This window comes from Phascolarctos cinereus, unplaced genomic scaffold, assembly GCF_003287225.1.
Source record: "Phascolarctos cinereus isolate Bilbo 61053 unplaced genomic scaffold, phaCin_HiC Scaffold_2;HRSCAF=192, whole genome shotgun sequence".
Lineage (NCBI taxonomy): Eukaryota > Metazoa > Chordata > Mammalia > Diprotodontia > Phascolarctidae > Phascolarctos > Phascolarctos cinereus.
In genome coordinates this window covers 329,322,349-329,338,173 of record NW_027555625.1, presented here as the reverse complement: position 1 = coordinate 329,338,173, position 15,825 = coordinate 329,322,349, and the positions used below count along the sequence as shown (strand labels likewise).

The following is a 15,825-nucleotide window of genomic DNA, read 5'->3' as shown; positions in this document are numbered from 1 at the left end:
CCAGGAGATATCTGCAGAAGATAGTATTTGAGATAATTCTTGAAGGAAATTAGAAAATTCTAAGAGACAGTGGTGAAAAAACATGGCATTCTAGGAGTGAGTGACAGTCAAGGCAAAAGCACAGACAGGAGGAGCAAGTAGGCCAACATGGCCACACTGTACAGTATAGAGAAGGAGGTAATATAAGACTGGAAATGTAGGAAGAGGCCAAGTTTAAAAAGCTTTAAATGCCAAACAGAAGAACTTATGTTTGACCCTAGAAGTTATGTGAGCCACTAGAGTTTGAGTAGAGGGGTAACATGGTCAAATCTGTACTTTAGAAAAAAATGACTTTGGCACCAAGGTGGAGGGTGGATTGGAGTGAGGAGAGACTTGCCAGAGAGAAGGCCAATTAGAAAACTATTACAAAGTCAAAGCAAGAGTTGATGAATTGACTTATGGTGGTGGCTGTGTGAGTGTAGAAAAGGGGATATAATTGAGATTTTTTCTTGAGATATTTTGTAAAAGTGAAGATGACAAGATTTGACAACTGATTGGATTTGCAGAATAAGTTGAGGATGATACCATCCTGATGACACTCAGTTTTGTAACTAAGTGATTGGGAAGACAGTGATGCCATTGATAGTAATAAGGAATTTTGGAAGAGAGATGAGTTTGGTGAGAGGGGGAGGAGAATAAAGAGTTCTATTTTGCGCATGTTGAGTTTGAGCTGCCTGTTCAAAACATTCACTAAGTACTTGGTGTGGTGGGGGTAGAGCTCAGAAGAGAGGCTAAGACTTAATTGTGTAGATCTAGCAGTCTTCTGCATAGAAATGATAGCTGAAGCCGTGGAAAATAAGATCACCAAGTAAAAGAATATACAAAGCGAAGATTGCGCAGGACAGAGATTTTAGTTATGAGGCGTGACAGGGATGAAGATCCAGCAAAGGAGACTATAAAGGAACAAACAGGTGTGAGTTGAACCGAGAAAAAAGTGGTGTCGTGAGAACCCAGAAAAGAGAGAGTATCCAGGAAAGAAGTTTATCTGCAGTGTCAGATGCTGCAGCAAGGTCAAAAAGAATGACGATTGAGAAGTACGTTAGATTTGTTTATTAAGAGCTCATTGGTGGAGAAAAAAGATCACTGGAAATTTTGGAGAGAACAACTTCAGTTGAAAAAATGGATTTGAAAGCCAAATTGCAGAGGACTTAGAGTGAGAGAAGAGGAAGAGAAGGCACCAAGAAGTCTTTTTCAAGGAGCTGAACAGAGAAGGCAAAGAAAGATATAGGGTGACAGCTAGTGGAAATGGCAGAGTGTAGTGAGGGTGTTTTTAGAAAGGAGACATGGACATGTTTATAGGCCATAAGGAAAAAGCCAATGGATAAAGAGAGATTGAAGATTAGAGAAAGTGGGGGCAGTCTGCTAGAAAAAGCAGAAGATTGTATCAAGGGTGCATGTAGAGAGGTTGAAAGAGGAATGAGTAGGGGATTGGGCCAAAGGAATATGAGATAAAGGAGAAACGTAGAAGAGAGAGAGCTCTTGGATCTTGTCTATACTATCATAATTTTAGGGGGGAGAAGTGAAATATAAAACGTGGTCCTCTATTGAGAGGCCCAGGGAAGGAGTGCTGTGAAAGGCTGAAGTAGAAAAGAGAAGGTTTGAAACAGCTGCCTATGTGAAAGGGATAGAGGATTGGTTAAGAAGGGAATTGAAGTATTTCCTTTTACCACTGAGGGCCCAGTTGAGATTAGATACCATAAATCTTGCAAAGATCCATGGACCCAGTCAGCATGGTTTTGTAACGTCACTTAGCAATATGTAAATAGGAGCAAAGGATGTGAATTATGGGAATAATTCAGGGTTAAGGTTTGACAAGAAGATTGGTAAGGAATTCAAGGGTAGAACATACTATAGAGTTAAACTGGTGTTGATATCAGGGTTGGGAAGGAGGAAAATATAACCACTACAGGGAGGTCTGGGAAAGTACTAAGAGGTAAAGAGTTTGAAGGTCATGGTGAATATAAAGAACAGGTTTAGAGGCCCAACACACACACTAAAAAAGATGGAATGATAAAAGATTACGATTACATAAAGGAATTTTGAAGTTCTTGAACATAGAAGCGGAACACTTTTTGGCGATGGTAGGATCATCCTTGTGTGGAGTGGAGGTGGAATGGAGGTTATAGGAGTTGAGTAGATTGAGAAACTGGGAAGTTAGGATATTTGAATCACCCCTAATATTATGGCAAGAATTCAGATAAATAAGGAAGAATTTCTGGGGCAGGGGGCCATTATGGAGAGGGTTGTTGTTGTCAATTGATAATGACCACCAGCCTCTGGACTAGAAGGTAAATTTAGATAGCATGAACCTCAGAGAGCTCCATGGAAGAGATTACTGAACAATAGTGGTAGAAGTGTGTGGAAGTACAATGATAAGCAAGAAGTATCCTGACTCCCCTACCATAATCAGTGAGTTCATGGTATGAGAGAAAGTACATCCCTTCCTGGAAAGGATTGCTAGAGATGTAGTATCCTCCAGAGGGAGCCAGGTATTAGTGAGTGACCGAAGGTGGAAGGAACAAGAATGAGGTTCAGCATAAGAGGAAGTTTACTTATTGAGCAAGCATTGTAGAGGGCCCAGTGAAAGGGGTGAGCAAAACTGGAGTGGAACATTGTCAAGGGTTGTGGGGAATAGGAATGGGAGAACAGATAGCAAGAGTTAGGGAACGAAATTCTTTGGCAGTTGGGCTTAGTATCACTGGGATGGGGAGGGAGGGATAAGAGCATAAGTATGAGGAGTCAAGTCTAGGCAAAGTATCAGCGGATAAGGAGAATTTCACTAAAGAAGGCAGGTATTAGAAGATTCAAGGTTCTAACTTCATGATAGCCAATGTGTCTGTTTTGGGGGGGAGGGGGCGGCTCAGGAAGCCCACTTCGTGGCAGGCCTGAAGAGGAGAAAGTGTGTTCCAGGGAGTCTCATATCCCTATCGGGAGTGGGCATGTCCCTGAGTCATCATCCATATCCTCCCATTAAAAACGTATACCCCCAGAGCCCTGTCCTCTTCTCTCTCCACTTTGGTAATCTTGCCTTCTTTCATAAGTTCCATTATCATCTCTACAAGGTGACTCTGAGGGGTGTGAGTGTGTGTATGTATGTATGTATGTATATGTGTGAATATGCATTCAAGATTGAGTGTGTGTGTGTGTGTGTGTGTGTGTGTGTGTAAGATCCCCTCCCCCAAACTCTATTCCTGCCACTTTGGTTGCATGGTGGATAGCTCCACCTCCATAGCTTGCATATTTTGCCAACCTTACAGTACTCAGCATTTATTATTGAGGTAAAACCTATATTACCTTTGATTCATCCCTCTCTCATCCCCCCATAGCCAGTCATTTGGTAAGGTCTTGAGATTCCACCTTCATGATATCCCATGCATCCATCCCTATCTTTCTACTCTTGCTGACATTACTGTAGTTTAGACTCTCATAACCTCTCACCCACAATGTTATAATAGCCCCCTCATTGATCTCCCTTCAGTGTCTCTCCAAACCATCTTTTACATAGCTTCCAAAATTACTTTCCTAAGGCACCATGCCCTTCCCATGCTCAGATATCTTCATTGGCTCTCAGTTACCTCATGTATAAAATAAAAGCTTCTTCTTTAAGATCCTAAATTTATTACTCTATTTATTAGTCCTTATTTAAGTGCGGCCCTTTGTTCTGTGAAGTTTGGATTCAAAGGACTGTACTTGAGGACATAAAGAACCACACATGGCTTTGAGGCCACAGGTGCCCTACCCCTGTGTAAAGTGCTCTAGAGTTAACATCAGCTTGCCTCTCCACTTTTATTTTGTGTTCTTTTCCCTCATATAATCTATTTCAGTCAAATTATATCCTACTAGCTGTTCCCCAAACTGGACATGTCATCACTGGCATCCATGTATTTCCACAATACGTCTCCCAGAATTTGGAATGTAATTGCTTCCTTAAAAATTCCTTATCTTCCATAAACACTTGGCATAGATGCTACCTTTTCTAAGTAGCCTTTTCTGATCCCCTTGGCTGAAAATGTTTTGTTCATCAGGATACTTAGTCTATATTTCTCCTTTTTTAATTTATTCAATTCTATGAAAGCCTAATTAGTTTCCTTTATATAGTTGTATAGCTGTGATCCAGGCAGTTGAGAAGCTAATGTTCTTCTAGCACAAAGGCAATATAGACAAATATAGACAACTAAATGGCATAATGGATAGAGTGCTGGACATAAGAGTCAGGAAAACCTGAGTTCAAATCCAGCCGTAGACACTCATTAGCTGTGTAACCCTGTATAAGTCATTCAACCTCTCTTTGCCTCAATTTCTCCATTTGTAAAATGAAGGTAGTAATAATATCTATTTACCAGGATTGTTGTGAGAAATAAAGCAATATCTATAAAGTACTTTGCAAACCTTGAAGCATTATATAAATGATAGATGTTATTATTAGAGTAGAAATAGATGTGTAGAATAAACACTTGGAAGAAAAATAATTTTTATATATACCAAAGTGGAGTAGGTTAGGTACAATAGAATTACGTGGCTCTGAACTGATCAGGGAAGCTTCCCTGGAGGGATATAGAATGGCAGAAGAAGCAAGAGATGGAGTGGTCTGTGAGTAATAAGTTTAGCTCAGAAAAAGAAGAAGGAAAAAATGGATTTCTGTACGAGGATAGGAGTATAGCAGAAATGTGAATAAGGGAGGAGCATAAAGCAGTGCCCTGGAGAGCAGAGTCAGGAGTTTCTGATATGTAATAGAATATCCATTTGATAGTATTTTCAAATTAGAAAGTAAATTTCAGGTTAGAGAGGTCATCTGCATAAAGATAGTTAAACCCACAAGAGTAGATAATGTCTTTCAGAAGGAATGGTACAACATCCAATGTATGAGGTCATAAGAAACTGACACAAAAAAAAAAAAGATTAGAAAATAGGAAAGGAACCAAGGAGAGAACAGTCCTACGGAAAATTAAAACAAGTATTATTGTTTAGATGAGAATGATTGATGTGCCCACTGCATCTTGAAGGATGGAAAAGAATGTTGTTAGAGAAAAGGCTTGGGGCAGCTAGGTGGCGCAGTGGGTAGAGCACTGGCCCTGAAGTCAGGAGGACTTAGAGTTCAAATCCGGCCTCAGAATAAACACTTGACACTTAGTAGCTGTGTGACCCTGGGCAAGTCACTTAACCTCAATTGCCTTTAAAAAAAAAAGAAAGAAAGAGAAAAGGCTCATACGTTTTTAGAAATCAGAGAGTGAGAGTAGTTTCCAATGGGAAAGAATCTGTTAGGAATTTCATTTTATTAAAGCAAGATTTATTTTTATAATAGTGATTAGTGTCACCATTTTGCAGTGAAAGTAAATAAAATTCATGGAGTTTAGGATAGTGTTAGCAGTTCTTATAATATCAGAAAAAGTATTTTACGTGGCATGGTATTTTGAATCCAAAAAAATCCAGACAGACCTGTATGTAGCAGTAACTCTTGACATTTGATTCTCTTAATAATGCCATTGAAATTTTGACTTCTTTGGGATGTCTGCTGTCACAGCAGTGCTGGACAAATGATCTGTTCTGCCACAGCTGCTGTCTGTCTTCATCTGACTCCTAGACTCTGACTGCTGCCCATAACTAACTCTGGAACCCTTTTAGGAATCTTCTACACTGAGACCTGAATGATGTGGCGGAGAGAATGAGGCAGAATATTAGTACCTGAACAAATTAAATTATTTTATAGAAAAAAATTATTTGAAGCTTAACATTTTAATACGTGCTTTTTCTTTTCCATTTTTATAGCGTCGCCTTGGAGATGCAGCCAAGAAAGCCATCAGCAAATTGACAACAAGAACAGTAAAGAAGGGTGATAAGGTATGAAATGAAGGAACTTTACGATGTCATATAAGAAGTGAAAATTAAGTTTGGTTTTGGTGTGCAGAAACACTTTTGTTTGATTTGTTATAATTTTTAAAGATATGATGTATCCTTTCCCTATCCCTTTCAAGTCTTGGCTCCATTGTGGCATTCAGACACTTTTCATAGGAGTCTCTAGCTCTCCCAAAGGATAAATTCTCGTGCCATTTTGTTGCTGTTCAGTTGTTTTTCAGTCATATCTGACTCTTCATGACCCGATTTGGATTTTTCTTGATAAAAATACTGGAGTAATTGGCCATTTCCTTCTGCAGCTCATTTTAAAGATGAAGGAACTGAGGCAAACTGAGTGACTTTGCCCAGGGTGACACAGCTGATAATTGTCTGAGGCCAGATTTGAACTCACAAAGATGAGTCTTCTTGACTCCAGGTCCAGCACTCTATCCATTCCACCACCTAGCTGCCATTAGTATCATTGAAATGGCCTTTGCCTTCTCTGACTCCTTTTTTTTTTTCCAAAATAGAGTTAGCTTTCCTTCTGCTAAAGTTTGATATTCTTTTTTAAATAATTATAATAGTAGAATTGTTGGGTAGATAAAACTTAATTCTCTTCCTGCCTGCTTTAAACCATGTTAGAGCTTATGTCATAATCTTTTTCCCTGCTACCATTGAAAGGAGGGAACTACTTAAACATTCTTCAGGTCTGGGCTAGGTAGTAGAGCCTAAGGGTGGATTTCCTTATAGGTTCACTTATGTAAGCCAAGTTCTTAGTTTGCTCATGTAAGTCCAGGGAGGTAGGTGGACAACTGAAGACCTTCTGAGTTCTTCACTCTTCCCAGATAGCATATAAAGCAGGAAACTTCAAAGAACAATATCAAAGTTATAATTGCAAAGGTTAAATTCCAGTGCCAAAAAATATGCAGAAATTACCCATAATCCATTAAATGTACCACAATAATACATTCACTTCCAGTCGCCCTAAAAACTATTGACTTGATCTAGCCCAAGTCTATAATCTAAGACTCAAGACTTCTTCTTTCAGGAAGGTTTCCATTATGTTCACTATGTTCACTATTAACAAAGACCATTCCTTTGTTGATATGGGGAATCAAACATGTCCAACTTTATCACAGATTTAGACCTGAAACCCCCTAATTATGGAGATGAGGAACTGAGGCCCAGAGAGAATAATTGACTTTCCCAGTGGTCAAAGCAGAGCCAGGGTTCAAATAGTTAAATCATCTGATTCTCAGATCTATCACTCTTTTCTTCTATATTATGCTGTATTCCAGAAGTCTAGAAGTGGTGAAAGGTCAAAAAATTTCTGGGAATAGAAATGAGAAGGATAAGTTTAGGTCCTAGGGCAGAAGACAGAATTTTGGGGAGGTGGCAGTGGGGTGGAGGAAGGGACAGAAAGTTAGAAGGCCCTGGCTGCAATGAAGCATGTCATTGTGAAAGCATACATTTGTAGATGATGAAATTATAAAGAATAAGGTAGTCCCACAACCTGGCTGCATCTTGATGCTCTTCTGCAGTAGGCTGGTCACAAAGAGCAGTAGGACTTGTTATAACTAAATATCTATTTTATCCACCAATCTTTAAAATAGAAAAATTCATTATCACAGAGTGATTTCCTTAAGGCAACCTGGTTCAAAATCAGAAAAGGGTCTTTTTGTCAAGAATTTAAATTAGAAAGTGCAATTCAGTGATCTTTTAGCCTAACTGTATACCCATCATCTGGTAAGGTATGACATAAGGAACATCAAAACTAGTGTCCTTAAGAAACTTGTACACTAGATAGGAAAGATGATCATAACATCTAATAATTTATCGTGCTTTACTTATAAAATGTTTTATGTGTATAATCATTTGTCCTTGCGACAATCCCGTGAAGGAAGAAATAAATCGTCTATTATACTATGCTCTAGATTCTACAGATGAGGCAACTGAGGCTCAGCAAAGTTAAATGACTTGGCCATGGTACACAGCCAGTAAGCATGAGTGATGGAGTTTGAACCCAGGTGGTCTTGACTCCAAACCTAGTACCATCCATTATGTACTTGATATGGTGGAAAATGTGCTCATTGTTTTGTAGTCACTATGCATGAAAAAGCTAGAGATCCATTTTAAGGTAGTATATAAATAAACATTTAGTGTATATCATATATTTATGTTGAGGAAATTCATTATAAAAAGATACAATGGAAACCTTCCTGAAAGAAGAGGTCTTGAGTCTTAGATTATTGTCTGATCTTTATTTTAATTTGTTAACCTGAAATTTAAAATATGCCATTAATTTCTATTTTAATTTTAATTAAACTGTTAATTTGACTATTTTAATTTTTTCCTTCTGAAAAAAGCCACTTGTATTCCACTATAATGTGGCTTAACATATTTGGAGTACAAGTATACTACATGTGAAAAGAGAAATACTTTGAAATATAGAAATACTTATCCTGTACTGTTGGTGTTGTGATGTATTATACCTTGTACTTCCTCTTCCTCTGCTGGCAATTGTTCTTAATGTCAATTTATACCAAAATTCTTAAGTAAATTGCAGACTTAGCTTGTTACAGAGTGTGTGTGTGTGTGTGTGCGCGTGCGCGCCATTTTTATTCATTTTGTATGGTGTATTTGGACATATTCCAAATATTTCTTCATTTTATAATTTTACTTGAGACTTCAGAATTTAATTGAACAAAACTTGTCATAATAACTTGTCATAGCTTCTATGAGTGAAAGCTAATAAGAATATAGCATTCTTATTTATTTGGAGTCTTTCTATCCCCAATACACAGTGCCTATCAAATTAAAGACATTTAATTTATTAAATTGAATAATTCAAATTCGGTTGATTTGAGATCACAACCTTATCTCAATTTGGAAGAAATCTCTTCTAAAGGGACACTATACACAAACTTGAAATAGATATCTCCTACCTTAGTAGGGGAAATTATTTCCAGATGCCCAAAAGGTACCCGTTTTGTATAGACAGTTCATTCTCATCCATTCATTAAAGTATATTTTCCCCCAAGAATTTCTCATTGCTTTCGCTTTACTATATGAATTTGAAAGTAAAAAAAAAAAACTTCATTTCTTGCTGATCACATTCTGCAGTTGAGATTAATTCGGACTGTATTCCCCTGTAACTCAAATTAATAACATTTCATTACTTCCAATTCTGGCTCTGGCACTCTGTGGCTTTGGGTAAGCCCCTTCACTTCTCTGGGCCTCAATTTCTGTGATCCTATAAACTATGAATTGGATAATCGATCCTCAAGGGCTGCCTCAATAGGACTCAGCAAGAAGGTGGCAAAATACATTGGAGTACACACTGGCTCTTGATTCAGAGGACTTGGGTGTCAGTTCTGCCTTTTGTCACCGTGGGCAAGCCATTTAGCCTCCCTGGGCCTGAGTTTCTTCACCTTTAAAGAAATTATGGTTCAAATGCAGCCTCAGACACATGACACTTACTAGTTGTGTGACCCCAGGCAAGTCACTTAACCCCAATTGCCTCACCAAAAAAGCAAAATAAAAATCTGCAAATTGAAGCAGCTTTGAGGTTCACCTCACACCTACCAGATTGGCAAAAATAGTAAACATTATAGGGGAATGGCTGAGCAAGTTGTGGTATATGATTGTAATGGAATATTATTGTGCTATAAGAAATGACGAGCAGAATGCTTTCAGAAAAACCTGGGAAGACTTACATGAACCGATGCAAAGTGAAATGAGCAGAACCAGAGAATGGTGTATACAGTAACAGCAATATTGTACAATGATCAGCTGTGAATGACTTAGCTATTCTCAGCAATGCAGTGATACAAAACGGTTCTGAAGGACTTAGGATGAAAAATGCTGTCCACCTCCAGAGAAAAAACTGATGGCATATGAATGCAAATTGAGGCATATTTTTTTTGCTTTGTTATTATTGGGAGGTTTTTTGGTCTTTGTTTTCTTTTGCAGCATGGCTTATACAGAAACGTTTTGCATAACTATACATATGTAATCTGTATCAGGTTGTGTACGTTCTCAAGGAGAGGAAAGCTGATTGAGGGAGGGAGAAAATTTGGAATTCAAAATCTAAAAAAAGCAAATGTTAAAAATTTTTGTTTGCATGTAATTGAGAAAAAATAATTTCAATTAAGTCATAAAAAGAAAATGATAAACATTAGAGAGGCTATGGGAAAACGTGCACACTGAGGCACTGTTGATGGAGTTGTGATTTGTTCCATTTATTCTGGAACTATGCCTCAAAAGTCACTAAATTCTTTGACCTAACTATACTACTACTTGGCCTATACCCCCAAAATATAAAAGAAACAGGAAAAGGACCCATTATACAAATTTTATGTGAGATCTTTTTATGTAGTAAAAAACTGGAAATCAAGGTGGGTGCCTACCTACTGGAAAATGGTTAAACAAACTATATATATAATATATATAGTTTTATTTATGTTTTTATATATATATATATATATATATATATATATATATATAAATGGAGATATATATGTATGTGTGTATATATATATATATATATATATATATATGTATATAATGGAGAATATTATTGTTCTATAAGAAATGAGTAATGAGCCATTTAAAGGAAACAGAAGATCTGTAAGAGCAAATGCAGAGTGAAGTGAGCAGAAACAAGAGAACAATTTATACAATGATAGTAACATAATATAAGGGGGAAAAAAACCTTTGAAAAACTTTAGAACCCTGATCAGTACTATAACAAATGGCAATTGTAGAGTTGAAATACAGTGCCTACCTCCTGAGAGAAAGATGATGGATTCAAAGTCCTTATATTTTTTGACATGGCTAGTGAATGGATTGAATTCATTTGACTGGGGGGGGGAGGAAGGGGGGGCTTATTTAAGGGGAGGGAAGTTGGAGGAAGAGAAAATAAATATAATTTTTTTTACAAATTTGTATAATCCAATAAGGAATTAAGTGAATAGAATTAAGAGAATCATTTTCATAACAATAATATTGTCAAGTCAAACTGTGAAAGTCTTAAGAACTCTGATCAGTGCTATAATCAACTGCAGTTGCAGAGAGGATCTGTGCTACCTACCTCTTGACCGCATACTTTGTTTTGCTTTATTATTCTTGACAGGGAGAGGGTTGGTTTGGTCTTTGTTAGATTCGACATGTAGAATGAGACGTGTTTTTGGACTTGACCAGTGCTGGAATTTGTTTTACCTAACTATGTATATTCCTTATAAGGGTTTTATTTTGTTTTTCCATTAAAATAGTAGGAGGTAGGAGGGAGAAATAAATGCCTTGCTATTTGGAAAAAAAAAAATCAATAAACTGAGAGGGTTGGGTTAAAGGGTTTAAGAGATCTCTTCCAGCTCTAAATCTATGAATCTATGTTTCTGTAGTTTTGAGTGTTGCTATTCAAATGACTGCACCTTATATTTGCCTCTCTCTGGAAAACATTGTGTTTTCTGGCTAAATAAATGTCTCATATTCAAATTGAACAAAAATTTATTAGATTACTGTACAGATTACTGTAAGTTTCTGAGGTAGCTCAGTCAGCTGTAACCCCACCTCTTCAGAGCATACCTGAAGTTCAATTCTGGGTGCTACATTTTAGGAATAACATTGACAAAATGAAGCATATCCAGAAGAAGGTAAACCAAGATGGTGAGAGGACCAGAGAACATATCAAATGCTAGCATGTCATATTTATTGAAAGATCTAGGGATGTTTATCCTGGAAAAGAAAAGTCTGAGAGAGGACATTAATAAATGGACAAAAAATAAAGTTTTAATTAAGCACTGTATGCTAGTTACTGTACTAAGTGCTGGGAATACACATGCAAAAAATGAAATAGTTCCTACCTTCAAGGGATTTATATTCTTTTTTTTTAGTTGTTTAATTTTTATTTTCAGATCCAAACTCTTTCCCTCCCTTCACCCCTCCCCCACCCATTGAGTAGGCGAAAAATACACTGCCCATTTTATATATGAAGTCATGCAAAACATATTTCCACATTACCCACACTGCAATAGATACACAGTGGACAAATAAATAAATAAGTGAGTGAATAAATAGTGCAAGAAAAATCAGGTAAAAAATATGCTTCACTTTGCACTCAGAGTTTATCACTTTTCTTTTGGGAGGTAGACAGCATCTTTCATCATGAGTCCTTTGAAATGGTCATTGATCATTGTATTGATCAGAGTAGCTATGTCTTTCTCAATTGATTATCATCACAATATTGCTATTATTATGTACAGTAAAGTAGGAGTTTATATTTTAATAGGGAGAGACAACACATAAAAGGGAGTGTGAAAGCCAAGTAAGGGAATTTTGGAATGAGAAGTCACAGAGATGGTGAGTTGATCCATAAGGTAGCTGATTGACACACTCTTTCCAGAATCAGTGGCTTTATTGATTTGATAACTGTGCCCAAAGCAAGAGATGGAAATGGGGGTAGAGAGTGTCTCTTTCCACTCTGAGAGTCTGTGATCTTCTACCAACAGTATTTCTCTCCATCTGTCTCTTCACAAATATGTGCCATCTTTTACTGCTCCCCAAGGCAATCATGTTTGACAGAACAAGAACCCATGCTGAATGGATGATTAGAACAGACAGATTTGTGACCAGTCAGCCAGGCTGCATTTTATGGGGAATAGTCAGGCCCTCTCTGCCTCTTTTCTTGGTCCCGTCTCACGTATGAAGTGAAGATGATTTAAACTATGGTGGTGTTGAGAGGAATTAGTAGGAAGGAATGGATTCAAGAGATGCTGGGAAAGGGAAAGCATTGATAGGCTTGGTGATTGGTTGAATAGTTGAAAAGAGGCATGAAGGAGAAGGAAGGATCAAAGATTATTTCAAATCTGGTTGACCAAGAGAACCGTGGTGCCAATAATAAAAATAGACATTTCAGTTAGAGAAATTAGTTTGTGGGAAAGTTAGTTAATGGTCTAGTGTTTAGTTTTAGATAAGTAGAGTAAATGCTGGTAGGAAATCCAAGTGAATGCATCTAGTGAGTAGTTGTAAATATTAATTTGGGAATGTGGTCAGGACTGGAGATAGCAATTTGGGAGATATTCACAGAAAAGTAACAGTTGAAGCTATAGAAATGGGAGAGAATTGGAAAGAAGTCCTAAGACTTTGGAAAATACCTACATCTATGGTGGGAACAGGAGGAGGTACTGGTGAAGTAAATAGAGGAAAAAGCAAGTCAGGAAATTAGAACCACCAAGAAAGTGCAGCCAAAGCAGGGGTTAGTAGGATGGTTAATAGTATCAGTCAGGTTCTGTAGTGGTGTTGTTGAAGGTGAAGACTGAGAGAAATTCAGTAGATTTGATATTAATGTGGTATTAGTGATCTAGAGAACAGTTTCCTTACATTACATTATGATGGAAGCAGAAGCCAGACAACAAGGGTTAAAGGAGTTGAGATTGTTTAAGAAAGTAGAGCCAATAAATGGAGAAAATTATTTAGAAGAAATTGATGGTGAAGGAATAATGGTTGTGATCCTTTTTTATAACATCTTATTTCATAACCAACTTGCATATTTTATAGCCACTAGAGAATTCTGAGTCTGCTAATAACCATGTCACTTTCATGGCTAATGTAATTGCAGCACCTTATTTCTTGCTGTTGTGCTATTTGTTTCAGGAAACAGATCCAGACTTTGATCACTGTGCTGTGTGCATAGAGAGCTACAAGCAAAATGATATCGTCCGAATTCTGCCCTGCAAGTAAGCCCTTTTTTGACCTGTTGTAGAAGTAAATTTTATTTTTAAATTAAGAATACTTTTGAGATGATAGACTATGAAATGTTAAAGCTGGAAGGGATCTTTAAGACCATTTATTTAGTCCAGCCCCCAACCCATTTTTACGGATGGGTCCTAGAGAGGTAAAATTATAAGTGCCTACTATGACATTTAAGGCAGACAGTGTGGTATAATGCCTTGAGCAAGTCACTGAACTTTCTGGACGTCTCCTTCCTCATCTGTGAGGGAGGGGCATGAAGCTAAAAGGGTTCTGACATACCTTCCAGCTCTAAATCTGTGATCCTGTCTGTGCTCAGCATGCTCGTGGACTTAATTCAAAGTTTAGATAAAAGCAAGTCCTTTCCTCAAGGAGCTATACATGATAAAATACATAAACAAGCAAGTATAATAAAATTAGAAGTGCCTAAGAAGTGTACAAAATGCTGGGAGATCTGGGGCAGCTAGTGGCATAGTAGATAGAGCACCGACCTTGGAGTCAGGAGAGCCTGACTTCAAATCCAGCCTCAGACATATAATATTCACTAGCTGTGCAACTCTGGGCAAGTCTCACCAAATTGCCTCACCAAAAATAAATAAATGAATGAATGAATGAATGAATAAATGAATGAATAAATAAATAAATAAATAAATGGATAAATATGGAAATCATAACTGAAAAATTACTTTCAGCTGAGATCAGAGGTTTCATAGAGAAGGTAGCAAGGTGCTAGGGTAAGGAGAAAGATGGGTAATGTTGCCACAAGTAGAAATGAGAACAGTCCAGGTTTTGGAGACATAAAGGGAAAAGATGGAGAAGTGGGAAAATATGGGACAGGTTTGGAGGTTGGTGAATATTATAACTTACCCCACAGCATAAAGTGTTAGTGATTAAGGGATTAAAGTGACATAAGCCATACTATAAATAAACCATACTATAAATTGTGGATGTTTATCCTGGAGAAGAAATGACTTAGAAGGACACGAAAACTATCTTCAGGAGTTTGAAGAGATGTCAAATAGAAGAGGTATTAGAATCATTCCACCTGGCCCTAGAGGATGAACTTTTAGTGTTATTTACGGTATCTAAGTGTTAGAAAAAACCTAAAAGTCCAACCCATGCCTGATCAAGAATCCTTTCTATAGCATTCCTAACAAATCATCATCTGACCTCTGCTTGAAGACCTCCAGTGAGAGAGGATTTCTCTCCTAAGTCATATCATTTTACTTTTAGATAATTTTAATTGTTAGAATGCTTTTTCTTACATGATGTTTGAAGTTTTAATTTTCACCCATTATTCATAGTTCTTCCTTCTGGGGTCAAGAACAAATATAAGCCTTCTTTTATATGATAACCCTTCAGATATTTGAGGTCAGCTATCATGTCTTCCCAAGTCATCTCTTTTCCAGGCTGAATATCCGCAGTTCCTTCAACCAATCCTTATATAACATCTCCAGTCGTCTCCGCCTTCCCTTTTCTGGAGAAGCTTCAGTTTGCCCTAAAATGTGGTTCCCAGAACAAATATAGTGCTCCAGATGTGGCCTGACCAGGACAAAATATAATGAAACAATTAACCTCCCTTGATTCTACTTCTCTGGATGCATCCTGGTATGTTATTAGCTTCTTTGGCTGCCATGTCATATAAATGACTCATGTAGAGTTTATGATTCACTAAAAAGATCAATTTCGTGGGAACTGTTTATTATCTAACTAAATTTCCCCCACCTAATGCTTGTGACACTGATTTTTTTTAACCCAAGTATAGAACTTACATTTATCCTTCCTAAATTTCATTTTATTTGCTATAACCTAGCATTCTGGCTTGGTGAAGTCTTTTTTGGATCTTGACTCTGTCATCCAAGCTGTTAGCTGCCCCTCCCGATTTTGTGTCATCTGAATATTTGACAAGTGTGCCTTTATGGTGTCGTCTGAGTAACCAAAATATTGAATAGCACAGGGTGAAGGATAGATCTTTGAGTCACACTGTTAGCAACCTTTTTCTGATTAGATATCAACCTATTACAACTACTTTTTTAAAATTAAAAATCCACCTTCTCTTTATCCCATTTTCCTCCCCCATTGATAAAGAAAAACAAAAACCCTTGCAACAAACATGTATAATAATGATTACTCCTTTATCCAATATCAAATCTACTCCATTCTACTATCTAATATCAAAAACAACAGACCTAGAAAACAAATGAA

At 37.2% G+C, this 15,825-nt stretch overlaps 1 protein-coding gene across 3 annotated transcripts in view; it reads left to right on the top strand.

Moving 5' to 3' along the window:
* The window catches only part of RNF130 (ring finger protein 130), a 132,128-nt gene that overhangs the window by 78,629 nt on the left and 37,674 nt on the right, over positions 1-15,825 (top strand). For all 3 annotated transcript variants that reach the window (XM_020998602.2, XM_020998600.2, XM_020998601.2), the window contains exons 4-5: positions 5,806-5,877; positions 13,525-13,607. In XM_020998602.2, the coding sequence (XP_020854261.1) occupies positions 5,806-5,877; positions 13,525-13,607 (155 nt within the window). The remainder of the gene's footprint in view (positions 1-5,805; positions 5,878-13,524; positions 13,608-15,825) is intronic.